Here is a 26,046-nt window from a genome sequence, read left to right as displayed (position 1 = left end):
TCAATGGTAGCCCAACTAAAGAATTTCCAATGACAAAAGGGGTCAGACAGGGTGACCCACTCTCTCCCTTTCTGTTTTTAATCGCGATGGAGGGACTCAATCAAGCCATGATATCAGCAGTGGAGAAAGGAATATTTGAAGGAATTAAATTCTCACAACCTAACATTTGCTTGTCTCATTTATTCTATGCAGATGACGCGCTATTCATAGGCGAATGGTCAAGGAGAAACATTGCGAATTTATCAAGAATATTACGATGCTTCCACGTGTCGTCCGGACTAAAAGTGAACTTCACAAAGTCAAAAGTCTATGGGGTGGGGGTACCTAATTTAGAAGTTTCAAACTGGGCGGCTCCTCTTGGGTGTGAACCTTCATCCATTCCCTTCACTTATCTGGGAGTTCCGGTGGGCGAAAATATGAACAGGAAGCGAGCATGGAGACCGGTTATCGAAAAGTTCCAAAATAAGCTCACGACTTGGAAAGCGAAATCTTTAAGTTTCGGTGGTAGAGTAACCCTGGCTAAGGCGGTCCTTGGCAACTTGCCTATATATTACATGTCAATCGTTGCAGTCCCGAAAGGTGTGATTGACACGCTAGAAAAAATTAGAAGAAACTTCATTTGGAACAAGGTGTACGAGAAAAAAAGTATTAATTGGGTGGCTTGGAATAAGCTCGTTTCTCCAAGGACGATTGGGGGGATCGGACTAGGTTCGATTAAATCTATCAACATTTCACTGCTAGCAAAATGGATGTGGCGTTTGAAATCTGAGAATTCATCACTGTGGGCAAAAACTATTCGATGTTTGCATAAGTTAGATGGAAGGCATTGGTCAGTGTTCGCGAATAGATCGAGTACGGGGGTATGGAAAAACATAATCAAATCAAGATCTTTTCTGCAAACGATCAACATTGATCCCAAAGATATAATATCGTGGAACGTGGGTGAGGGTGAGTGGAAATCAGAGTTTGTTTCTGACGGACGATTCATGGTGTCTCGGATACGGGAAAGGATTGAACTAGCCGACTTTGTTGTATGTGATGGACCGTTCGATTGGGGGAAATGGACTCCGTTCAAGATTCTCTCCTTCATGTGGAGAGCAAAACAAGGTAGACTTCCGTCGGCGGTGGCACTTAGTAGGCGCGGGATCACTATCCCATCAACTAGATGTAGTGGTTGCAACTTGGAAGAGGAGACGTCAGACCACATTTTGATTACGTGCCCAATTGTGATTTCCGTCTTAAATTCGATAACATGCTGGTGTGAACTCAATTGTGGAAGATTTACGTCGGTAAGGGAGTTGATACTATTCGTCTCAAGGTGTTCCGGGTGTAATAGAAAAAAGAGGCTTTTGAATATGATTTTTAATGGAGCATTATGGTGCTTATGGTTAGCCAGGAATAAACGGGTGTACGAACAGACTCACACTTCATCGGCGGTCATAACAGAAAAGATAAAAGCGATGACGTTTACTTGGTGCAAGCATAGAACTCCATGCAAAAATGTAGATTGGAGAGTTTGGAATTTATGCCCCACTCTTTGTCTGTAGTTTTTGTTTTTGACTGTCTTGTACTTTTCGTTTTCCCACATTAGCTTGATGTGGTTTCTTTGATTAATATATTTGCCGATTTCCAAAAAAAAAAAGTTTTAAAGAACTAACAAAAATAGGGTAAAACCTAAACCTCTACCCATTTTAACTATGGGTGTTGAAAACCAAAAATCCCAAATTTCGAATATTTACAAAATAACTTTAAGCACTTTAAATTTAACCTTATAAAAGGTTTGTATACATATACGATCCCTTTTAACCCATTCGAAAAAATCCAAATCATTCATTTAAAAAATATATATACATATAATAAATCCAAATTGTTCATTTTTAAATTATAAAAAAAATCCAGTATTTTGAATGAACCCATTTTAACTTGTTTTCCAAATCGTTCATTTTGCACACCCATTGGAATTTAAAATAAAGTTTTTTTTTTTTTTAAACCGACAATATATTAAAAAAGATCAACCTCTAACAAGTGACTAGAGGAAGGGAAAGAACAAAATACAAACATTAAGATTATAGATCACAGACAAAGCAATGGGGATTTACTGACCAATCAACATTTCTATTTTTGATTTTTTTTTCCCTATTTTTGATCCACACATATGTTGTGGATTTGATGATGTCCACACAATTGAAAGCGGGAAGCCGGTTTTTATTGAAAATTTTATTATTCCTTACTTTCCATATGCTTCATAATGTGACGTAACAAATTCCCGTGAGCAACGTTTTTTTGGCAATTGGATCATGTATGGGTATATGTGATCACCTCATTTACTGTTTTGAGTTCGTCGGGTGGAACTCCACACCATTTGAGAACCCAGTGTATAACTGTTTTTGCATATCTACTCCCAACCAATGTGTGATCTGCACATTCCACGGCTACACAGTGGTTGCATAATGAATTTTCCAAAGCTACCCCTCTAGATAAAAGGCCCATAGTTGAAGGTATTTTGTCCATTTTAACCCTCCAAATGAAACAATTAATTTTAATTGGGATCTCTTTTAGCCATGTAAACAAACCCATACATAGGTAGGGGTTAAAATCCAATTTTTTTTCTAAGAACTTTCACTGAAAAAAATCTATCATCAGTGAGATTACACTTCCTCGTATCACCGGGATTACACTTCCTCGTATCACCGGTGGGACATGGTTGTTTGTATAACACCCTTTCAATTGGAATATCCTTTTTCTGAAGGTACTTTCAAATGCTCGCGATATTTTTCCACACACCTGGTAATATATTTGCTTGCATAATAGTCGTCGGGTTTATTGTTTAGATTATTCATGCTATGTATGGCTTTGGTCCAAAGAGAAAGGTTTCATAAAAAACACTTCATACAAGTGTGCTTAAATTAAATTTAAATATAAGAGTAAAAAAATAAATATGTTTATAGATAACAATACAACACCTTTGAAAAAATTATATTTATGAAAAACCAACATCAACAATGCAACTTAATGATAATAATAATAATATAATCATAAATCACGTAATACATTTCTCCTATTGCTAAATAAATGCTTGTATTTTGTTATTATCGAGCCCATTTAAAAAGGCTTCCAAAAATTGACGGACAAGCCCACCTAAAGTAGAGCAGATTCGCTCGCCTTTTAAATTTGTGTTCGTTGTCTTAGGCATCGGCACGACCCACCGTCTCTTGACGATCATTGATAGGTCGCCTCTCACCCTGACAGGACGGGTTAAACCCTCACCTCCCCCTCGATACCCTTTTATCCTTCCCAATTACCTCATCACATTGTCCACTTTCCGATGTGGGAACAAAGATCCACCGTAATTTCAACCACCATTTTTGATTTCTTTCATTCCATAAATTACCTCATGTGATTCACAATTAACCCGCCGAATTTCAGTAATACCAGTGGCAGATTATAACAAGATAGATGAGAAGCATCTATAAATCACCAATTCACAGTTATTTCCTCCATCTCCATCTGCATCTGCAGTTGCACAACTACTACAACTTCATTTTCTATCTTTGATATGTTTTTTCATTTACAAGTTCAAGTTGTTAGGTCAATCCATACAAACAAATTGTGTACTTCAATTTCGAGACATCAGTTGCACATTATTAAATAAATAGATAGTTATGACTAGAAAGATAATTGGGGCACAAGAATTATTATTATTAAGCTGTTCACAGTGGAAACGGTGGAGGGCTGTACTTTATTAGCACTGGTTCGCTGTTAGGTTTTTTATTCTTATTTTGCTACGACTTATTGGCATTAATCATGTTGTAACAATTACTGTTAGACTGTTTCTTTTATTGTGATTATGAGTTCATAGTTAATTTGGTCAAAGAAGTTCTTGAGTTACCTTTTTCTCGAATTACAACGATTTGATACATATAGAATAAAAAGTCTGGTGACCAAAAGGGGACAAAGGAAAAAAAGTAAGTTACTATTATATGACATTAACCTTTGAAATAAAACAATTATCAAGGTTGTAAGAATGTAAATATTGTAATACACTTTAGTTGGCTCATTTCATATATAGGTAGATTATTTAACTTCGAGAAATTAAATTACCTCCTATCTTTTATGCTTACTATTATTCCTATCCATTTAAATTATAACAAATCACCATTCAATTTAATTTTATTTAATATATTCTTAATATAGCTTTAATGAGTTAGTTAAAAAAATATGAAATGATAACACTTGTCATAATCTTATTGGGTATGAACATTTGCAGGCATAACAAATAGGAAGCAATTTAATTTCTCTTTATATTCCTATGAGTAAATATAACTTTGTGACAAAATTGCAAAAATGGTCAATGTGGTTGGCAAAATTTTGTGGTTTTGGTTCAAAAATTTTTGTTGGTGCATCAGTGGTTCAATTTTGGATACTTTTTGTGGTTTTGGTCCTTATTGTTGGTATTTTTGTGTGGTTTTGATCTATACCTCACCTAAAATGACAAATATACCCTTACATATTCTTTTTTAAGTTTTATTATTTTATTTATTATTATTTCAATTTAAAGACAAAGAAAAAGAAATCACCACCCCTACACCCCACCATACTCTCTCTCTCTCTCAACATAATAGTCTATCATCTCCTTTTCTTCTACCAATGCTCAGAAACCACCACCTACACCACCATCGTTGCCCCTACTTGTGCAACACCTCCCCCTAGTAAACTCTAAGGATGATGGCCTGCGAACCAGATGAAAACTCCAGAGATGTGACCCACCTCCCACCGCCCATTCGTCATATTTGGAAGCATCATCGTAATGCCAACAGTTTGTTTCCGGATCTGCAAACGAGACTAACATACCAGATCTATTCTTTAAACATGTCGATCTACAGATGCATACCTGAGGAAGAAGAGAGACGTGTTGAACCCTTCAAATCGAAGACATCTTCTTTAAATCTGTTGATTTTCCGTCGTTTCAGGTTTTTGTGGATGGTGAGAAGATGGTGCAGCTCGACGAAACTTTTGATTTGATTTTTCCAATGAGATCTGGGAGGGAGAGGCATCTAGTATGGTTTTCTAGAAAAAAATCCGATGAAAAGTGGTTTGGTGGTCAGTGGTGAACGATTATCAGATTAAGGAGGGAGAGGTGGGGCGGGGGAAATGGAGGTGGTTAGCAGTGAATAGTTGTAGGGAATGACAAAGTGGCAGAAGAAAAGAGAAAGAGAGATTGTGTATGTTTGTGTGTGTTTGTGTGTGTGCGTGTTCTTGAAAGGATGGTGGAGAACAACGACGATAGCAGGCAAATCATGATGGTAAACGATGATGGTGGGATATGTTGGGTGTTCTTGGGAAAGTGGCATCTGGTGGGTGTGTGTGTGTGAGAGAGAGAGAGAGAGAGAGAGAGAGAGAGAGAGAGACTTTTAGTATATTTAATTATATAAATACATCAATATAAATATAAAAAATAAAAATACAAATCTAAATGGTATAATAATCATTTTAAATGTATTGAGACTAAAAACACTAACAATATGCAAAATTAGACCAGTTATCCACCATCAAACTTTTTTGGACCAAAATCACATAATTTTACCAATCATAGAAACCATTTTTGCAACTTTGTCTAACTTTGATTAATATGTTCTATAAATGAAGTCTCTCTATATTGTTAATTATGAAGTAAACAAGTAGGATGTTTGTGGCAAGTTTTTTTTTTTTTTTTTTTTTTTTTCACAGTAAATATAATATAATCATAAACTACTTTTAAATCTATTTATGTTTCATACGAAATTTAAACCCTCAATTTTAAAAAGGAATGAAAGCACATAATACCATTGAGCTAGAAGTGATTTGGTTTGCAACAAATTTATTAATTATATGTTTTCGACAAAGTTTTTATAATGTTTTGTTAAATACCGATTATTTTATGATTTCGTTATTACACAAAGTCAATGATTGTAATTTTTGTTTTACATATGGATTGTTTTTTCGATTTTTGTATTACATAGAGACTATTTCTATAACTTCGCTGGAAAACAAAGAACTATTTTTGTGATGTCTAGGAAAAAAACAGGAAGGACAATATAGCACCATTCTTTTCTGCATTGCCTATTCACAATGTAAGTTTTTTTGGTTAAATACTTTTTAAAAACAAGTTTGGCTCTCTCGAGGATTATTGTTTTTATAACATTTGTCTCTGAAGTTACAAAATCTCAAAAAGAGTTTTTCTTTCTTTCTTTTTTTTTTTTTAAATTTTTTTTAGTTAAAAAGAAGGTTAAGGTTGTCATAAAGAAAGTCATGAAAAAACTCTTCTATCATGAGTAGGCATAACTCGTTATCTCAACTTTTGATTTTTTTTTCTTTTGTTGAAAAAGATCATTTCGCTACATTATTTTACAAATAGGACCGACCTAATTGGGTGGACAAACGGAGCGACGGTCGAAGGTATCATCACGAAACAAGACAAACTTCCCAACATCACCATTTCTCATATTTAAATATGGGATGTAGTCAAAATCTGTTGAAAAAAACCCTAGCCGATCACGTCTACATTGATTTATCCTCCCTCTCGTTTTCCCAGCATTGGTCCCTGCTATTCAGCGGGGTTTCAGAGGCTTTGGGATACCGTAGAAGGGGAGATGTGCTAGAGGTTCGATCAGAGGGCAGGAGGGGTTCCGATGGGGCAAAGAAATCAACGATGAAGTCGAATCTTCATAGGCCTTGATCAATGAGAACAGAAGAGAAAGAAAGTGATGGGAGGAGGTATCGATCTCCGATGAGTGACTAGACTGAAGAACAAAAGGAGAAGCAGTGGGGCGGGGCTGTTGCTCCGATCGAAGCAGGTAAGGAGGGGAAGAGGATGTGGTGGTGGTCGTTGATTCTTCTTCTCCGGTGAAATCTAGGTATTTTTTTTATTCATGTCTTTCGATTATGGTTTTGGTTAATTATTTATATGTTGATAATAAATTCTACTAGAATTTTTGTTGTTTTATTTTGATAAAATTTTAATATTTTATATGTTGATAATGTATTCTAACAAAATTTTGTTGTTGCATTCTAACAGAATTTGTGATAGAAATGGCTTGAAGAACTGATGGGAAAGGTTTAAAAAATGATCAAACTCAATGTTTAAGAATGTTATTATTTTTTAAGGACTAAACTGCAAAATTGGTCCCTGTGGTTTGTAAAAAAATGTGGATGGAGTCCAAAAACTTTTCAACTTGCACCGTTAGTCTAAAAACTGAAACTTTTTGTGGTTTTAGTCCCTAAAAAGTTTAAAATTACTTAGAATGACCATTTTGCCCTTTTAATTTGTTTTTCCATTTTTTATGTATTTTAATAATTTAGTAATTGAAAAATAAAAACAAAAGGAAAATATTTGCAACCGCATACACCTATAACACCCACCTCCCTTACTGATTTAATTCACATACATACACGAATGAACTTTATCAATGAAGTTCTGGGAAAATCTGATGCAGATTCATCACACATACAAGCACACATATCTCTTTCTCTCTCTCTTTCTCTCTCTCTCTCTCTCTCTCTCTCTCAACAAATACACACATACAATGATACAAACTCTGATAAACCAGAATTACCCTTCACCCAGTTCTCATCCCTCTTTCCTTTATCCCAAGTTATCATCATCAAGACCTCCTGTAATGTTCTTTCATCTCAATATCGCTTTTTGTTGTAAAAAAATGGAGCAAGAACAAAGTAAACCTGTTAGAGCTGAAGCAACATTTCAATATCTAGGTTTTTTTAATTTAGTGTGACCGTGTTTGTGTTTTATTCTTCGATTCTATGGCACTAGATTAAGCCCGCTCCACCAGGGAAACTCCCTCCCTACCTCTAGCGCTCAGTGCCCACCTCGTCCATGGTCGTGAGGTTACACACCAGAAACCCATTTCCTTATCATTGCAAATGGAAAGACGATTTTGACCCTTTCATGATCGCGTTGGAGAAGGTTAGCGAAGAACAAAAGTGAATCAGCAAACTTGTAAATCAATTGAAGAACACAAGTGAACCAACGAACCTGTACAGAATCAAAGACGCACAAAATCAAGTGAAATTTTCTCAGGTATGCTTCTGGAAAGAAGGAAACGAATGAAAAAAAGAGAATTCATGACAATATGGAAAGTAACTTGAAGAACTGTAGAAGGAAATAATCGAAGAAGGTGGAGATCAATAGAGTGGAAGGGTCAAGTACTTATCGGAAAGAAGGACGACGGTGTTGCTGGTTGGTTTACCGGCGGGAAATGTAAGATAAGAGATGGAGAATATGAAGGGGTCGATTGTTAAAGAGAGGGTGTGGGTTTTGTGGGGCTAATATCTATTTTTAATTTTATGAATATTATAATAAAGATTAATAAATATAAAAAAAATTAGAAGGGTATAATAGTCTTTTCAAGTTTATCAAGGACCAAATCCACAAAAAAGATCTTGTTTTGGACTAATGGTGCAAGTTGGAAAGTTTTTGGACCGTATCCACAATTTTTGTCTAACCACAGGTACCAATTTTGCAGTTTTGTCTTTTTTAAAAATTATATTTGTTATTCTTTCAGAATGTTGTTATTATTCAAAGAATCATAATTAATTGTTTGGTATATTATTAGTTCAAGAATCTATTTTGTGCATTCTTTTTCAAAATGTATTTAGTAGTTTATGATTAATATTATGTTATTCTGACAGAATATATTATAATGTAGTTATTTTTCAACATCAGATTTCAGAACTTCGTTATTATTCAATAATATTCTAATAGAATAAAACTATGAAAGAGCATCATTCTAACTAAAAAAATATTATGACAGAATAAATCGGTTATGTTTACAAATTATGTTAGAATTAAAATTGAATTAATTAAAAAAATCATATTTTTAAAATTAAGAGAATTAATTATCCATAAATATCCAAAAATTTCCTTTTATAATCGTAGTTAATTATCCAAATACCCTTTTGCTAAAATTTGTGTGATTATATGGTACATGCTATCCCATTGTAATATCATACACTTTCAAATCATGTCCATTGATGAATTCCATCCGTTGGTCCAGATTTGTGCATTCTGGCACACAATAGTTAGTAAAAACAAAATAACCTAAATATATATATATATATATATATATATATATATATATATATATGTGTGTGTGTGTGTGTGTGTGTGTGTGTGTATGTGTTTTAAAAACTGAAAAAAAAATGTTACCAATTCATGGATTTTAAGAAATGAAAGAAAAATAACTTGGCTTACATGAAAAATAAAAGGTAAAAGATAAATGTCGTTCTCTCACTTATCTATATTATACACTAGGTGTGAGACCCGTGTATTACACAGATTTATTAAACGGATCAAAAGTAATGATATGAACAAAAAAAGACTAATTCATGTAAGTTTTGATAACCACAAAGACCATGATAATAAAAAAATAAGTAACGACTGAATTTGTGACATTTGATAGACCATATGGACTATTTATGTAATTTGGTAACAAAGAGTTTCTAGTCCAGCGGTATACGGTGTTGTCCTCCCTCATTGAGGTTGAGGGTTCAAGTTTCGTTGTCGACATATGTTGATTTAATGAGTAGTTTAGGAGTAAATTAGATTTTCCGTTTCAAATATATATATATATATATATAATTTGATTTTAATTAATCTATACTAATAAAATTAATTAATATGAATTCACAAATGGAATATGCTATCTACATTAATATACATATACATTAATTAATATATTAATAGAAAGAATAATTCATAAATAGAAAGTTATTATGTACATTAATTAATATATTTACAAAATTAATTAATATAAAGTGGCATTTAATAGGTGTAATTTGAATAAAAAAGAAAAAAATACTATAAAAATGAAAAGTGGATATTAAATTATTCAAATAAATCTAAGAAATAACAAGTATCAAAACGAAGGAGAAGAAGACATGTAGCAAAACCGTTCTTATTTATTAAGCTAGATTTGATTAGTGCATATAATTAACTTTAAAGTGGTGTTCTTACAAATACTAAACTTATGATTGTTTTTATCTCCATCATATTTAAAACATCGAATATTTACAAATATTCTGACCCACTTAAAAAAATACACATTTTGACCGAAATTTGTTTCGTCACGTCCATCTATATTCCCGAGCCATACAATTTAAAATTATCTGCATAAAGCCATGAACTTTATGGTGTCACACCACCCCATTGCATGTCTAAGGGATAATGACTTGATAGGGTAATATACTTTTTGAAATGTACACATTTAGTCTTTATTCTTTTTTTCTTGTAAAATAAACTCTTATACTTTATTTTTTGTAACAATGCAGTCCTTGTGACCGGTTATACCCGGTATACCGGTCATATATGAATTTTCTTTTAGGGAAAATGAATTGATAGGGTAAGATACTTTTTGAAATGTACACATTTAGTCCTTATTCTTTTTTGTAAAATAAACCCTTATACTTTATTAATATGTACACATTATGTCATTTTCACCGGATTCTACAAGTTTTGCTGATGTGGAAACACAAGTGGCACTAAATAGCAGTTATTAGCTTAGTCACCAGAGGTGGGTGATCCTCCAGCAACAAGAAAAGGGCGGCGACCCTTCTCTTTCTCGTCTCTCTTCCTTCCGGTCGAACAACAACAACCAAACACCCTTTACCTGTTGTGTTTCTCCGATTTGTCTCTCTTTGCCTCCATCTTTGAGATATGTTGCTAGAAAAAGAAGAAAGAATCGACGAGGGGGCTACCAGAGTAGCTCCTCGCCGCCAACTACCGTCTCTACTTCCTCTCCCCTCCCCCTTCGACCTTGTTGTTTTTGCCATCATTTCTCCTTGGTACTAGTGATGTGTAGGAACACACAAAGGAGTCGCAGGAGATCGGGGTTCTCCCTCTTTTTCATGATGAATAAAAGTTGGAAAAATCACGTTGTGGATATGTGGATGTCACCTGGGTATTTCATTTCAACAAAATAAAAGAAAGGGAAAATGATTTGATAGGGTAAAATACTTTTTGAAATGTACATATTTAGTCCTTATTCTTTTTTTTTTTTTTTGTAAAATAAACTCTTCCACGTCAGCAAAACCTGTAGAATTCGGTGAAAAGGATTTAATGTGTACATATTAATAAAGTATAAGAGTTTATTTTACAAGAAAAAAAAGAATAAGAACTAAATCTCTATATTTTTAAAAGTATCTTATCCTATCAAATCATTATCCGTGTATCTAACTGTCTTATTCATAATCTTATATTTGCATTTGTCATGAGGAGTCATTAGATATATTGTTTTTAATAAAAACATCGACGTCTTTCACAGCTGATCCACCTTTCTCAATACTCACACGACAAACATCCCGAAGATTTTTCACCCGTTCCACCATTTCTCTTCTCTCCACACTTTCATTATCCATAAACCGACTCACAATCTCTGCAATTTCCCCCCTCTTCACCAGATTATTTCTACGCAGTTCCTTCTTCATCTTCCATCCATTCCTCCAATCATCTACAACCACCTTGCTATTAAGTGGTTGGTCTGCAAATATCGGAAAAGTCAACATCGGAACACCAGAATACACACTCTCCTTCACTGAATTCCACCCACAGTGACTCCAAAACCCTCCCACCGAAGAATGCAACAAAACCCTAATTTGATCACACCATTCCACAACCAACCCTTCATCACCAAAACTCTCGTTCAACCTTCCTTTAGCGACCCATAAAAATTTCACACCGCTTTGCTTTAAACCGGCTGCGATTTCATCCATTTGGGAAGTGGAAACCGAAAGAAAGCTTCCCAAACAAATGTATAGAACACTGTTTGGAGGCTTGGAATCTAGCCATGTCATGTATTTGGATTTGGATTCGTGTGATTGGGGTTGGAGTTGGCGTATGTTTGGTCCAAATGTGTAGATGGGTTTGTTTAATTCGGATCTTAGTGCATCCACAGCTTCGTGTTCTAACTCATAGATTGTGGGTAGGAGAAGAGATTGAACTCTTTTCATCATTGCTATGAGATTAGGTGAAACATGAAGTTGTTCCCTGGTGACTGGAGACATATCTGCAACTTTCGTGGGAGGTAATCCAGGGATGTAATCGATCCATTCTTCTTCTCTTTCTGTAAGTTCATATCGATCATTACATGTGATGTCAGGAAAATGAAAACAGTTTTTTCGAGAAATCAGAAATCACGCACCTGATAAATCAACAAAAATGTGGCGATGCTGTTCAAGGAGGTCGACATGATACCACATAGTAAACATTGATGCAGACATCGCCCAATAGGCTGCCACCGGAATATTCCTCCGGTCAGCAACATCTAGAATCCAGCTCAAAAAAGCATCGGCGATTATGAGTTTCACCGGAAGCTTTAACTGATCAAGCACCTCTTCAAATGGAGCTTCGATTTTGGTTTGAACAGCGGTGAGGAATCCGATCATGTCGGAGCCGCGGCCATGCTCAGATGGAATTACATTGGGAATGGTGGCGAATCGGACATTATCAGGTTTTGGATCAGATCCGATGAGTCCTAACCACTCCTCCGTGACGACGACGGTGAAGATGGTGGTGCCGTCTGATCTGGAAGAAAGCAAGTCACAGAGGCTCATTAGAGGATTCAGGTGGCCTCTAGCTGGGTACGGCATCACCACCACTTGATTCATCGCCATCTCCGATAATCACTGCCTAATGGTTGAAGAATCAAAGGGTGTTGTAAGACTTTGTCGGATCGTTATTTATAAAAATGCTGAATTTTTTTGAAAGTGAGAAATTGGTTGACTGATGGAAGTTATCATGCTTTCAAAAATGGCGGGCCTGTAAACTGTTCACGAAAATCCGTTGATTTATCTAGAAGGGTGGAATGGTGGATTGAATCGATAGTCCCTAAACGTATGAAACAATGTTACTTATAGTCCCTAATAGAGTTTTGTAAATTTTTACTAATATTATGTTGGGTCAAATGCAAATATTAACAGCGTTAATAATCATTTTAGGCAAAATAATTATGTATTTTTTTTTCAAGGAGATAATTTTCTGTTCTTTTACATAACATATTTAAAAGCTTTCTATATGCATTTTGATTGGTTATTAAAGCACATTAAAATTTTAATGGTTAAACTCGTTTAAGCTAATAAGGTATAGATTGGTACCTATCATAAATAATAATTCTTTAATTAAAAAATTATGGATGTGTGTAATCTTAAGTGTTGAACATGATAGATCACTATGTACAAGTTATTACATTAGATTAGTCGGGTTTTTTTCCATTGAAACTTGTATGGGTGAAATAATCATGGAACGATCGAATATGTAATGATGCGTGCATAAATATTATGTATTATGGACCGATAAACCGTCTCAATGAAACTAAATGATTATTTTATTGTAACTCTATCAAATAATTTTCATATTAAGGATTAATTTTAATAAAATTTATCAATTCCAACACGTGATGAAATTTGATGAAAAATATAAGAAGGGAAAATAGATAAAAGTTGACATAATATTTTTTTGGCTTAGCTCTTTCATTCATTCCGTCCATATTAAATCTAAAATAATCATTCATGTATAAATGTTCATATTAAAATGCTTAACCTATAAAGCTCATTAATTAGAAAAGAAAGAACTATTAAGTTATGTACTTGAAAATTTGTAACCACTGAAAATGATTATGCATCAACAAAGAAAAATATTTTCTAAAATGAAAATTGACCTAAAACTTTTCATTATCTTATGAATTTACCCTTAAAATATAGGGGTGTTTGTGGTTTTGTTAGACTCACAATTTTGAAAAGTGAAATCTTCCATAAAGTTCGAAAATTTTGATATTATTTATGAAAAAACATGTCTTATTTTTTAACGACAAAAGACCGACAATTGTTTTCAGACAAAAATTCGGCAAATGTTTACATATGTTTGGCTCGTTAGCAATAAATTCATTGATTTTTTATCCTTAAACATCAAGAGGATAAGCAATGTACTTTCCTTAAATTTATCCATTAATCATTATCTGTAACTTGATAAACAGCATGGGTTCAAAGTTTTCAAAATCAACAAAGAGGTCGCTGACGTTTTTCTGCATTAACAAGACTGACTTTTGGTGAACTTTAACGACCAATCCTTTACACTATAAATCAAACAATTTGAAGCCATTAACATATATTAACAACCACCACGAAAAAAAATATACATGATACATCTATAGCCAAACTACAAGTTACAGTCACAAGTTACAACAAATTGTCCGGTTTCTATTGTTTTTGTTTTCTTATTTTTCATTTTTCTATACGGAGCTATTATATATATCACTCCCTGCACAATGTAAACTATCTATCAACAAACATCCACACCTCTTAACACATTCAGAAGACCATCAAGAGCACATCCTGTAATACAAACAAAAAAACAAAAAAACAAATTGAGCAAATGATAGTGTTTGTAATGTGTATAAATAAAACAGCTAGTATGGAAGAGATTGGCAACACCTTGAGTTTTAATTGTCACTCCTTATGGCTGAATACAACGTATCTCCAACAATAGCATGGTGGAAATTGTCTAAAATTTAACGAAATATTGAAATGTAAAAAGCCAAGAATTCAAACTTCATCTTGTTCCACGCAAAGTTGACTTGGGACGTCTTACCCAACATGAGTTTGCTGCCTATTATTCCAACTTAAGATTGTCAGCGTACTTATTTCATTTTTTTCTTCTTATTATTAAGGCATCGTACTTTGAAAAGTCTACCAAATTATAGCTTTCTACTTCAATTTTTTCTTACAAGTCTTTGAAAAATCTACCGAGTCATAGAAGTGAAAATTGCTTTGTATTTGGATGATATTACTATAATTGGGTGGATATGTAATGTGAAGAAATGAAAGTATGATGCTATAATAAACAAATCAATAGAAATACTTTGATTGTTGTTTCTAGAAATTAAACCTTGTTGAGTACTTACTGTTATGGCACCCTCTCGTAAAGTCTCGAGTGATTCCTCAAGCTCCATCTGTTTTGAAGCCGTAGCAAATAAGGCCTGCAAAAACAAAACAATGAAACAAGGGCTAAATGCAAGAAATAGCAATGTACTTCCATTTCTTTCTATTACAACATTGTACTTTTTATTTTATTTTTTTCTTATTTAGCCATTTTACATCGAAATTCTACCCATTATAGTATTGTATTTCCGTTTTTTTCTTATTAGCATATTATGTTGTGAAAGGACTACCTAGCTATAGCAGTGAAAATTGTTTTGTATTTTGGATGAAATTGCTTTGGTTAGGTATATTTTTCAACAATGGGATTAGATTTTTTTTTTTCATTTAAACCGAGAAAGAATAAAAATCCATACTTTCTTTGTCTTTTGCAAGTCATACTCCATTGACCTTATACGATTCAAAGATTCAACAAGAATTTCATCTTTCTCTTGAGGAATTTTAGAAGGTTTGCTAGAAAGAACTAATACCAACTCTTCTAATTGTTTCAACTTCTCTTCAAATGGCTGCAAAAAGTCCTTCTTTTGAGGACTCAAATCATCCACAAATCGGGGTTTATCTTTCCAATTGCACCATTTTTTTGTTATAAATCCCACTAAAAACTTCCCCAATTCAACAAGAAAAAATATACATCCTACTACTTTGTAAGCGAAATCAACCACATTTTTAATGCTTCTTCTTTGTATCAAATCATCTGCTTCAAAAAATGAAAACAAAAAACATCTTAAATATTTTTTTGAATTTGTACATTATGATTGTTTGACAATACAATACAAACTAACAATCACTTACTTGAGGGAACAATGTCGATCTGAGTACTAGAAACTATCCGTTCAAATCTAGGGCTATTAGATACAAGATTATTTATATAGTCCTATAACAGAAGAAAAAAAAAACTAAATTAGTATGTTAAATGTTTCCATTGAGCATGTTATTTATTTACCTTATAAATTAACAAAGACTTACCCTGTGGCTAAGAGACGTTGATCTATCGAATCCTGAATTAGATACTAAATCCTCTGAAAATTTACTGCTTGGTGTCTGCATCAAATAAAATAATTATAAAAATGCGATAATCACGAATAATCTACACAAGATATGAGTCAAAACCCCACCTCTGAAACAATTGACTTGACCTCTAAGTCAACATCCTCATAGTAGCTACAACTTCTCCTCAAATCTCCATTGTTGACCACCTGTAAAAAATCCAAGTCAACAAAATAAACACACATTCACATAGAGAGATAAAATAAAAAAAAGAATGAACATACCTTCATGAGTTCTAAATCATGCCAAGGTCCTTTATCTGACCTAAGACATCCACCTTCATTTGGACATGAACATGTCCCACCAAGAAAATCGGGTAATTGACTACATAATGAAATAAATATGCAAGTTTTTTTTTAGTAAATGTAATGCATTTAAAGCAAATAAAAAGTATACACTAACACACATACCTTGAGTCTATAACTTCCAACAACTTATTCTGATATTTATTACCAAGAACCTGTGAAAGACGTGAATGCCCTCATCCTCATAATTGAAAATAGCTTTTACATAGCAATGAAAATGAAGTAAAATGATTTGAAAAGATGGGTATGGTGAAGCATACGTTTATTTTTGCTGTTGTTCTTGGATCAAGAAACCCTTTTGCTGTATTCCATAGTAATTTAAATCCACTTCCAGCATTTACTATGAACATCTGATGCAATGTCTGATTAGGAAAAAAAAAAAAAAGAATCAGTAAAAAAAACGATAAATGTAGAAGAAAATTTGGCATTTGGGTTTGCACCTCAGGATAGTTGTCACCATCTATTTTCTGCATACGCATGACCAAATCATTTGCAACTTTTCCAAAACTCATCCAGTTCTACATAAATCAAGAAACCCTCAGATTAATACAAAAATTAATATAAATCAGTAGCTTTCTCATAGTAAAGTGCTATAATAAACAAATAGATGAAAGTGAACTGCTATTTAGCAAGAGAGAGAGAGAGAATAAATAAAGCTAACCATGCCATGAACATCCAATATTGTGGTAAAAGAATCGATATGTCTTCTTGCTGAAACAGAACATGCTGGAAATTTCTCAGCAAAAGCTTTCTCAAAGCCTTGTACATGATACCTTAAAAACCTTTCCACTGTTGTCACACTCATAAGCTTACTGGGTTCCACTTTTCCAAGTCTTTCAATATAAACAGGCCTTCCCTCTTTATCCACACCATGATAACCATGAGGATAATACCCTTGAACCTCTTCATACTCTTCATAAATGAAATCCTTTCAAACATCATTTCATTATAATCATTGTCAAAACATTGTAATCGCCTCTCTTTTTTTGTTCATTACTCAAGAAACAACTCATACTTGATGCTAACCATCAACACAGTGACAGTGACTGATGTCAATAGGACAAAACTTGCAATTTTGTATCCTACCCAAAAAAGTGGGACAAGGACTTGTTGGAGATCTCTTGTATGTGCAAAAGACGTGAATGCCCTCCTCGTCTATAGCTAATAGCCTGATAAAAACTTGTCAAGTCCCTTCCATGTAACAAATAAAGCCATAAAGTCCATGTTTAGGTATTAATATTTCTTATGGAAATTTGTAGGACCCTTATTGATTTTGATTTGAAGTTGAAAAGTAATATATTTGACCTTAAAGTCAAAATAAACTTGTTTTGAAATGAGACGTGTTGCAAAAGTAGTTGTAAAGATAATATGATATGATAGTTACAAGAAGTACCTGTCTGATGGAGTCTGCACCATATTCTTTTCGCCAGTTGAGCATGTCTGCCCACATGTTGACTGCTTTATGAAGGTCAAACTTTCTTGCCTTCAAGAATCTGCAATCATATTTAAAAAAATCAGCATACAAGAAGGCAGGATTAAGAAAAACCTTATAAAAGCTATAAGTTTTTGTAGTTTTTGTGTTTAGAGCAATTACTTCATATGTTCTAAAAAAGAGATGATATCGATATGACTTCAAAAGTCTGATTATAATTTTTTTTTGAAACTAAAATTTGATAAGGGAATATCTATCTTGGCAATAACATTTTTAAGTGTTTTGATTAATCACTATGTATCTTAAATAGGGTTCTCAAATTCTTCAAGTGAATTTGAAGAACTCTTATCATTATTGCTTGCAAATGGAAATATGTTGACCTCAAAAGTCAAAGGGTGTCACAATAACAAATCAAAAGGATAACATTTGACTTTTAGGTCAAATTCAAATTATGTAACAGTATTGTAATGATTTTGGCAATAATAACTTTGTATTTTACTATTTATCATCTAGCTCAAAGTGGTTCTAAATTTGTTTTTCAAGTGATTATGAAGAATCGTCATCATTATTTGCTTGCAAACGGAAATATTTACACCACAAAACTCCAATCACAAAATATGAAAAACAAATATTGGCTCATTAACTTTCTGACGTATTGTAGATATTTTCTTTTCAAACAAACTACCATTGTTGTGTAAAGACAAAAAGAAAAAAACAACATAGTTTTCAAGAACATGCAACTTTTGACAAGTTCGAAAATGTAACTGCAATGTGAATCTCATATTTGGCAATTTTTTGTTCAAAACAGATCTTTTTCAGAATGTATAAGCATAACAAACTTTTGGAAGGCAAATAAAATAAAAAGGATTTTACAAAATCAGTTACGTACTTATGTGCGTTTTCTTTTTGACTTAATGCATAAATAACGATGATAAAGTGGTTGAAGGATAATGATGTATGTCTAGACATAAGGTCAGGTTGTGTTTGTTTGTTTTCTAGACTTAATAAGTCATCTGAATAAGGCTAAATGACCATTTTACCCTTACATTAAAAAAAAAATCATATCATCATATGTAACAAATTTAAGCATGAGAGGGGTTCCTAAGAAAAAGAAGAAAGACAAATAGGTAAAAAAGGTGGCGTCTGAATAGGCTAGTTTTCTTGCTCAATCCGTAGTCATTCTACGTAAAAAAAAAAAAAAAAAAAAAAAAAAAAACAATCCTAATACCCTATAAATAAACAGCCCCTTTATACAGAAAGGCGAAAGCTAGGAAAGAGGCTTTTATTTGTGATTTTGAAAAAAGCACTTATGAAAGATCGATCAATCTACCTCAATAAAGTGTGGTAATCATCATGACAAAATGGAAGCAAATCTTTCTCAATCAACACCTGCCGGAATGCATTAACGGCCTTCTCTTCCTCCTCATCTCGAACATCATCAATGGAAACGTGTGCAAATTGGCAATTAGAAACCCGTCGTTTTCTGAGGGAGTTTGACAACCTTGATGAAGCAACCAGAGCTTTTTTCTTCAAAGATCGAACCCTAATCCTTCTCTTCTCTTCCTCAAATTTCCCCAAATCATATCTTACTGCTTCAACATGATCAATTTAAAAATCGTTGTTCCTTTAGGTCAAAATTCAAATCAAATAACTTCAAAATTCAACAAAATCGACAACAGATTACCTGGCATTGTAAATAAGGAATGACTAATTGAACTCTAGAAAAGCTCAGCATGAATCGCAAAATCTTCTTACAGTCATGGAAGAGATTGTAGTGAACTGAGATCTCCACTTAACAAACGAGTCAACAATTTGAAAACGTCAAAACCTCGCACAATCACGCTATCGAAGATTCTGTCACTGGGGAGGACAGAAGTAGATCGAATCAGTCGAAGAACAAAAAGGTAATAAAGAAACCAATAATCATACAATCAAAATCGGAAATTAGAATTGCACATGGAAACTATGAGTTGTATGTACTCTACCGAATCCACATGCAACAATTAAAGAAGAATGAAAGGTCTTTACGTCGGTATGATTAAACCCACAAAGCACACTGCTTTTAGCATTGTTTATATGATCATGATGAAAAAGAATGGGGTAGGCTTAGTTGGGTATTCACAATTAGTTAAAGGGATTGCTTAGTGATTACAACACTCTTGCTGTAAAGAAATTGCTTTTGTATGAACGGTTAACTTTAAAAAAATCTTCCCGGCAGAAAAAAGATTCGTGGAACATACATTTTCTTTTCTTTTCTTTTCTTTCCCACAAAAAGTTCGATAATCCTTTTACGTTTATAACATAACAAACGAGTTTTATGAGCATCGCATGTTATTGCATAATTTGCATTCTTAAAAAATAGCCATGGGAATAAAATATTCCATTTTCTCTCTCTAGTTTTACTAACACCATCTTTTACGGGTACTAATTATATGATTTGGCAATTGATATATTTTTATTTAATACTTATTTTTTTTTCTTCTACTTTTGCATCCTAATTTTGTAAATATTTGATTTGATATTTTTAAATTTTATTATTGAAAAAATCTAGTATCAATTCAACATAATCTTAATAAATCTTAAACCAAATCTAACACTTATTTGAAAATGATAACATTGAGAACTTTCTATTGGATAAAGATAGATATCATTTTATGATTCTTAATAAATCTTAAACCAAATCTAATATTGATAACTTTTTAGTTTATTATTTTTATTGATGGTAGCTAATGTAGTAGGGCGACTCAACCAATTTGAGGGCTCTAAACGACATAAAAATATGAGGCTTTTTGACGAACAATAATAAACTAAAAAGTTTATAAATGACAAAGTTATTTTTTATTTATTTATATGTTTTTGTGAATCACAGACACAAAGTTTTATTAATATTGGGTTAAATTTGAAGAAGATGTGAACCTTTAGAATTAGAGGCCCTAAGCCCTAACTTAGAAAAATATAAGGTTGAACCGTCCCTACTGTGTAGATACGTAGTTATGTAGATACATGTCCATATTAATTTGGTGATGATAAATCGATATTGTCTTATATTAATACCAAAAACATAAAAGTATAACATGACATATATTAAGCCAAATTACTTGATCATAAGTGATAGTTCAATAAGGTATGTCTATAGAAAAAATAAATTTGTATAATTTATTAATATTGCAAGCTACATATAATGGATGAATAATGATCAAGTATTTTAATAATTAAAATCAATGGTTTCAATAATACATTATTCTAGATTACATTATACTAGGTCTAGTTTTAAACGCGTATCGAACATGTTCTATAACTACCTTCGATAGTAGGCCTTTTGTAATAGGATCCATTAGCATATTGTTAGGATCAAGATGCTCGATACAAATATTATTCTCATATGTTCATTCTCTTACGAACATGTATTTGGTTTATCCCTCGGCGACATCTCCGTTTTTTTTTTCAAATGAAGAATAAGAATAGTGTGTAGTGCAAACAGACAACAAGTATGTCTTTTCATTGATGGTGGATGATGAAAACAGTCTCGGGTGGTAGGGAAGATAGGAACGAGAGAGAGAGAGAGAGAGAGAGAGAGAGAGAGAAATTGCATAAAAAATGACAACATGGATAGTATTCGGTGGAGTAAATTTATGCGCTTTTGTTTTCTATGCATTTTTCAGGACACGATCATAGCGTTTCTTGTTGGTGATTTTAGTGTCACCATGTCATTTTAAGTAACTGGAACTAACATGTGAGTTAAGGGGCTTCATGATTTGTACTCTAATACATGTACGGGGGTTGTGCGGTGTAACGACCCGTTCCCGGTATGTTAATTTATTAGTAATTGTTTTAAAGATTTGCAAGAGGGACTCGGCGAGTTCATAGCCTGACTCGCCGAGTAGGGTCGCGACTTCGAGCACGTGTTAGCTGGAGACTCGGCGAGTCCATATCCCGGACTCGGCGAGTCCATCCGTCTGGGTGAAACCCTAAATCCCCGGGTTGCCCACTATTTAAGTCACCTTATAGCCCCATTCTTGCCTCCTTCACCCTGAGAACACTGTGAGAAAAACCCTAGTTCATCCTTGAGAGTTTATAAGTGATTTTGTGTGATTTGTGAAGGCTTGAAGAAGGAGAAGAAGAAAGGAGCAAGGAGAAGAAGAGTTGTGCAAGATCCAAGGGCAAATCTGAGTTATTTGGAGGTATTTTCGGATTCCCCTCTTGTTTTATGCTTTAAACCTCCATTAGAACTCTTCTAAGAACTAGTTGATGCTTATTCCAAGCCTTGTGCTTTCATGAACGCCCTAATAAGCCGAGATAACCTTGGATCTATTCATTGAGAAGTCCCATAGTCCAGATATATTGCCTTTATGAGGATACTTTGCATATTAACCCTAAATCTATCCCTTTTATGCATCTTTTAGCATTATTTTCCCTTATTCATGTGTTGTACACGTAAAGTTGGAAACTTTACGTGGTAAACCAGCTTATTGGACTCAGATCTATCATTTGTATGTGTTGGATTCAAGCAAAATCGGGTGAAAAACAGTTGCATGGCGGCAACTCGGTGAGTTGAGTCGCGAGTTCCCGATTCCTTCATTTTTAGCAGTGTTGAGTGGAACCAGTGAGTTAGAGAGTGGACTCTGCGAGTTGAAGGTAGACTCAGTAATGGAGGGACTCAGCGAGTTGTTCATACAACTCGGCGAGTCCAAGGCAATCTTCCTAAGATCAAGAACAACTCGGCGAGTATGTTCATTCGGCTCGGCGAGTCGGATGAAGATTGTCTGAGTTCTTGGATCAAGAGGGTACTCGTCGAGTCGATGCCATACTCGACGAGTAGCAGCGAGTAGGATTGAAAAGTGAGAGTAGGACTCGGCGAGTTGGGTGGCCCAACTCGGCGAGTCAGTCCAAATGAGAGTAACTTTGACCAAGGGTAAAAGAGTCATTTTACCCAAGTGCAGTGTTTAGTATTTGATTGAGTGTGTTTATGGACTTGTAGCCGGGGAGATACAGGAGCAGCAGCCGTTAGCTTCCAGAGCCACACACTCAGCAGCCAGTTTACGAGGTGAGTTTCCTTCCAGTAGGGACGGGTCTAAGGCCACAATGCAGGCCCATTCAGTTAGCAGTAGTTTCCGGACTTTGGTCCGATGCAGTAGCTAGTATGTTTGATGCCTTCGTGGCTCAGACAGGATTTGTATGCTATGTTTTATGTGTTAAGAGTTATGTGTTCCGGGCTACGGCCCGATGTAGTATGCAGTATATGTGTTCATGCTAGATGATGTGTTATGCTATGCCATGTTCAGTCAGTCAGTTCCGGACTTCGGTCCGATGCAGGGGACAAGGTCCCAGTCGGTTCCGGACTTCGGTCCGATGCAGATAGTTTCGGACTTTGGTCCGATGCAGTTAGTTCCGGACTTCGGTCCGATGCAGGGGACAAGGTCCCAGTCAGTTCCGGACTTCGGTCCGATGCAGTTTTCGGGCTTCGGCCCGATGCAGTGGGCCAGGCCCAATATGTGTTTATATGATACGGTATGGTATGTGGTAGTTTGGGGGAGCTCACTAAGCTTCGTGCGTACAGTTTCAGTTTTGGTTTCAGGTACTTCCGCAAGCAAAGGGAAGAGCTCGGGGTGATAGCATCGCACACACCACAGCTTAGCTTTTATCCTGGGGATGGTTTTAGTTGTCTTGATTTGATATAGTATGATACAGTTTTTCCGCACAATATTTTATTATGATTTGGGATACATCGCGTATGTTTTTATGTTATGATGCTCAGATTATGGTTTTGATTACATTGAAAAACGAAATTTTTGGGTCGTATTTTTGGGTCGTTTCAAGTTGGTATCAGAGCCCTGGTTTGAGGGATTTGGATACACTTCCGGGTGTATCTGAACTCAAACTAAGGGAAATAAAAGATTTTATTTTAAAAAAAAATAATAAATAAATAAATAAATAAATAAAAACGTTTTACAAAAAGAATTTTGAAAGCACTTAGAAGGAAAGAAATCGTTTTTTTTAACGAGATAGAGGTGTGTGCATGCGATCAGCTGAGCTCAAGTAAGTACTCCCAAATTACCCATACAAGTTATTTGTTCAGTTTCAGTTTCAGTAGAACAGCATGCTAATATAGGACTAAGGATCTAGGAGAATGCCTTATGTGCCTGCTTTATGTATTACAGCTTTATGAGTATTGCATGCTAGAATTGAGTAGACAGCAGTAGGATAGCCTGATTAGGTTATGCCTGATAGTGGGAGCTTAGCATCCTATGCTAGTGCAGTTTCTTGTTACGAGAATAGTTTTGCTTGAGTCTGTTTCCCTTGTCCGAATGTTGCTTGCTTCGTGCTTTGTGGGAATCTGAGTGATGGGAGTTAGCCATTAGGTGAACACGTCACACCACATGTGATCAGGGTTGAATAATCCCAGAGTGCTGGAACTGGCCCTATTGCGCAGCTCTTGTTTGACTCCAACCGTTATAGGGACGGGTCTTTTACTTGAAGGATTATCTGATCCTCATCACATGTGATGGTGTTTAGGTAGTGGCTAATTGGCATTATGAGGAGACCTTCAGCAGCTGAGGACCAGTTGTGTTAAGTCTGAGGTTTCCCTAGGGCAAGCCTAGGATGAGAGTAGCAGAGAATAGCAGTAGTAGAAGTGACTTGGTGGAGTCAAGGCAGTCCTTGAGGAAAGTATGGATAGATGTGGAAGGTAGTATGGGCCCGTACTACTGAAAGCATAGGATCCGTACTCGAATCAAGGAAGGCCAAGACAAGACCAGGAAGCTAGTAGTAGTATCACGATCCCTTGTGATATTTCAGTGTTTTGATGTTGTTATGATATGTTTCAGAATGGTAGTTTTGCGCCCGAGACCAGCAGTCGGCAGCTCAGATGCCGGAGGGGGATCAGGATCGGGATCAGGCCCGGAGGTCGGGCAAATGGATGAGCAGACCAGAGAGTTCCTTTCTTATGAGGTTACCCGCATCATACTGGAGCAGACTTCTGTGATCTTCGGTTCGATCAAGGAGGGTATTTTAGAGCTGATGGATGAGAGATTGGGTGGTTTTCGTGCTGAGATGGCGGCCATGATGGGGTCGCGCACACTTACGTTCAGGGAGTTCAGGGCATGCGGAGCTCCAGACTATCATGGGGCGCGGGACCCCATAGCGAGTACCAGATGGTTGGCGGATGTGACCAACGCTTTCCGCACTAGCAGGTGTCCCGAGGGGGACAAGGTCAGATTGGCGTCCTGTCTTCTGAAGGACAGGGCACGGGATTGGTGGGAGGAGGTTGGACATGCCATCGGGGATGATGCAGCATTGGATGCCATGACCTGGACTGATTTCTCTACTAGGTTCAAGGCGGATTTTGCACTGGTCATTGAGGTGCAGCAGCTAGCTAGGGAGTTTCAGGACCTTACCCAGACTACAGAGATGGTGGCGGAGATCACCGCCAAGTTCAGGGAGAGGGCTCTTCTTGTTCCTCAGTATGCAGCCGATGAGGAGATGAAGAAGGCCCGTTATCATGAGATGTTGCGGAGTGATATCCGCATGTTTGTGAGCCGGTCCAGTTGTAAAACGCTGGACGACATGATTGCTAGAGCTAGGGAGAGGGAGATTGATCTCGAGATGGAGAAGAAGAGGAAACCGGAGGCGGTTTCGGGTTCAGGCAGTGTGGGCAAAAAGCCCAAGGTTTCAGATCACAGGTCCAGGAGTCAGCAGAGCCACGGTCGGTGTGGCAAGTGTGGGAGATTGCACGAGGGGGCGTGCAAGGCAGGGAGTTCCGGCTGCTACAAGTGCGGTCGGATTGGGCATTTGAGCAGGGATTGTACGGCCCCTGCTACTACGGTTACAGCATCAGATCTGATTTGCTTTCAGTGCAATCAGAGGGGACATAAAAAGTCCCAGTGTCCCAGTTTAGCTGCAGCGGGGAAGGTGGTTGCACCTGCCCCTGCCACCTTGAGGATTACGGATGGCCGGCAGGGCCGATCTGATGCGCCAGTGGCGAAGAGCAGGGCGTTTCAGATGACAGCAGAGGAGGCGCGAGCGACTCCTGATGTGGTGACGGGGTCGTTCTTGGTGAACGGCATCTCTGCTTTGGTATTGTTCGATTCGGGGGCTACCCGATCATTCGTATCGCTTGCGCTTAGCAAGAGATTTAGCAGAGCTCCAGGGGAGCTGGATTGTCCATTAGAGGTTGAGATAGCAGATGATAGGACCGTGAGGGTCGGCAGAGTACATAGAGGGTGTTCCCTTCAGATATTTGATGAGCAGTTTTCAGTGGACCTGGTTCCTATTCCCCTGCGA

At 35.7% G+C, this 26,046-nt stretch overlaps 2 protein-coding genes across 12 annotated transcripts; both read right to left on the bottom strand.

Annotated features, from left to right (window-relative positions):
* Positions 1–11,092: 11,092 nt before the first annotated feature.
* LOC145015832 (UDP-glycosyltransferase 87A2-like) lies at positions 11,093–12,998 on the bottom strand. The gene is made up of 2 exons (XM_078974306.1): positions 12,192–12,998; positions 11,093–12,113 (listed from the first exon to the last, which is right to left on the bottom strand). The coding sequence occupies exons 1-2, from the start codon at positions 12,661–12,663 to the stop codon at positions 11,260–11,262; spliced, it is 1,326 nt and encodes a 441-aa protein (XP_078830432.1). The 5' UTR covers positions 12,664–12,998; the 3' UTR covers positions 11,093–11,259.
* A 1,172-nt stretch (positions 12,999–14,170) lies between these two features.
* On the bottom strand, positions 14,171–20,024 carry LOC145015299 (phosphatidylinositol/phosphatidylcholine transfer protein SFH9-like). Of its 11 annotated transcripts, none has more exons than XR_013665825.1 (16): positions 20,007–20,024; positions 19,451–19,626; positions 19,097–19,358; positions 17,728–17,827; positions 16,996–17,262; positions 16,775–16,852; positions 16,595–16,696; positions 16,440–16,489; positions 16,254–16,353; positions 16,098–16,178; positions 15,949–16,023; positions 15,775–15,856; positions 15,339–15,679; positions 14,949–15,023; positions 14,479–14,653; positions 14,171–14,379 (listed from the first exon to the last, which is right to left on the bottom strand). XR_013665825.1 is itself a non-coding variant. In XM_078973756.1 (16 exons), exons 2-15 carry the CDS (start codon positions 19,455–19,457, stop codon positions 14,501–14,503), a joined length of 1,554 nt encoding a protein of 517 aa, XP_078829882.1. In that variant the 5' UTR covers positions 19,458–19,626; positions 19,752–19,934; the 3' UTR covers positions 14,171–14,379; positions 14,479–14,500. The 11 variants fall into 11 exon arrangements, 2 of the variants coding, with proteins under 2 accessions (XP_078829882.1, XP_078829881.1); XR_013665828.1 differs by lacking the exon at positions 20,007–20,024 and adding an exon at positions 19,752–19,932 and having other exon boundaries at positions 15,453–15,679; XR_013665823.1 differs by lacking the exon at positions 20,007–20,024 and adding an exon at positions 19,696–19,929.
* Between the last annotated feature and the right edge of the window lie 6,022 nt (positions 20,025–26,046).

Source organism: Lactuca saligna, chromosome 9, assembly GCF_052625555.1.
Source record: "Lactuca saligna cultivar CGN05327 chromosome 9, ASM5262555v1, whole genome shotgun sequence".
Taxonomy (NCBI): Eukaryota; Viridiplantae; Streptophyta; class Magnoliopsida; order Asterales; family Asteraceae; genus Lactuca; species Lactuca saligna.
Note: the sequence above shows the minus strand (reverse complement) of the source record. Positions and strands in the feature narration are given on the sequence as shown.

Bases quoted from the DNA above. Each gene is read 5' to 3' on its own strand.
- LOC145015832 (XM_078974306.1), bottom strand. From the start codon at position 12,663: ATGGCGATGAATCAAGTGGTGGTGATGCCGTACCCAGCTAGAGGCCAC. The intron at 12,114-12,191 runs GTGCGTGATTTC...ATGAACTTACAG, and splicing joins CATTTTTGTTGATTTATCAG to AAAGAGAAGAAGAATGGATC.
- LOC145015299 (XM_078973755.1), bottom strand. The intron at 16,490-16,594 runs GTATGCTTCACC...CGTCTTTCACAG, and splicing joins GAACAACAGCAAAAATAAAC to GTTCTTGGTAATAAATATCA. The intron at 16,024-16,097 runs GTGGGGTTTTGA...TATTTGATGCAG, and splicing joins TCAAGTCAATTGTTTCAGAG to ACACCAAGCAGTAAATTTTC.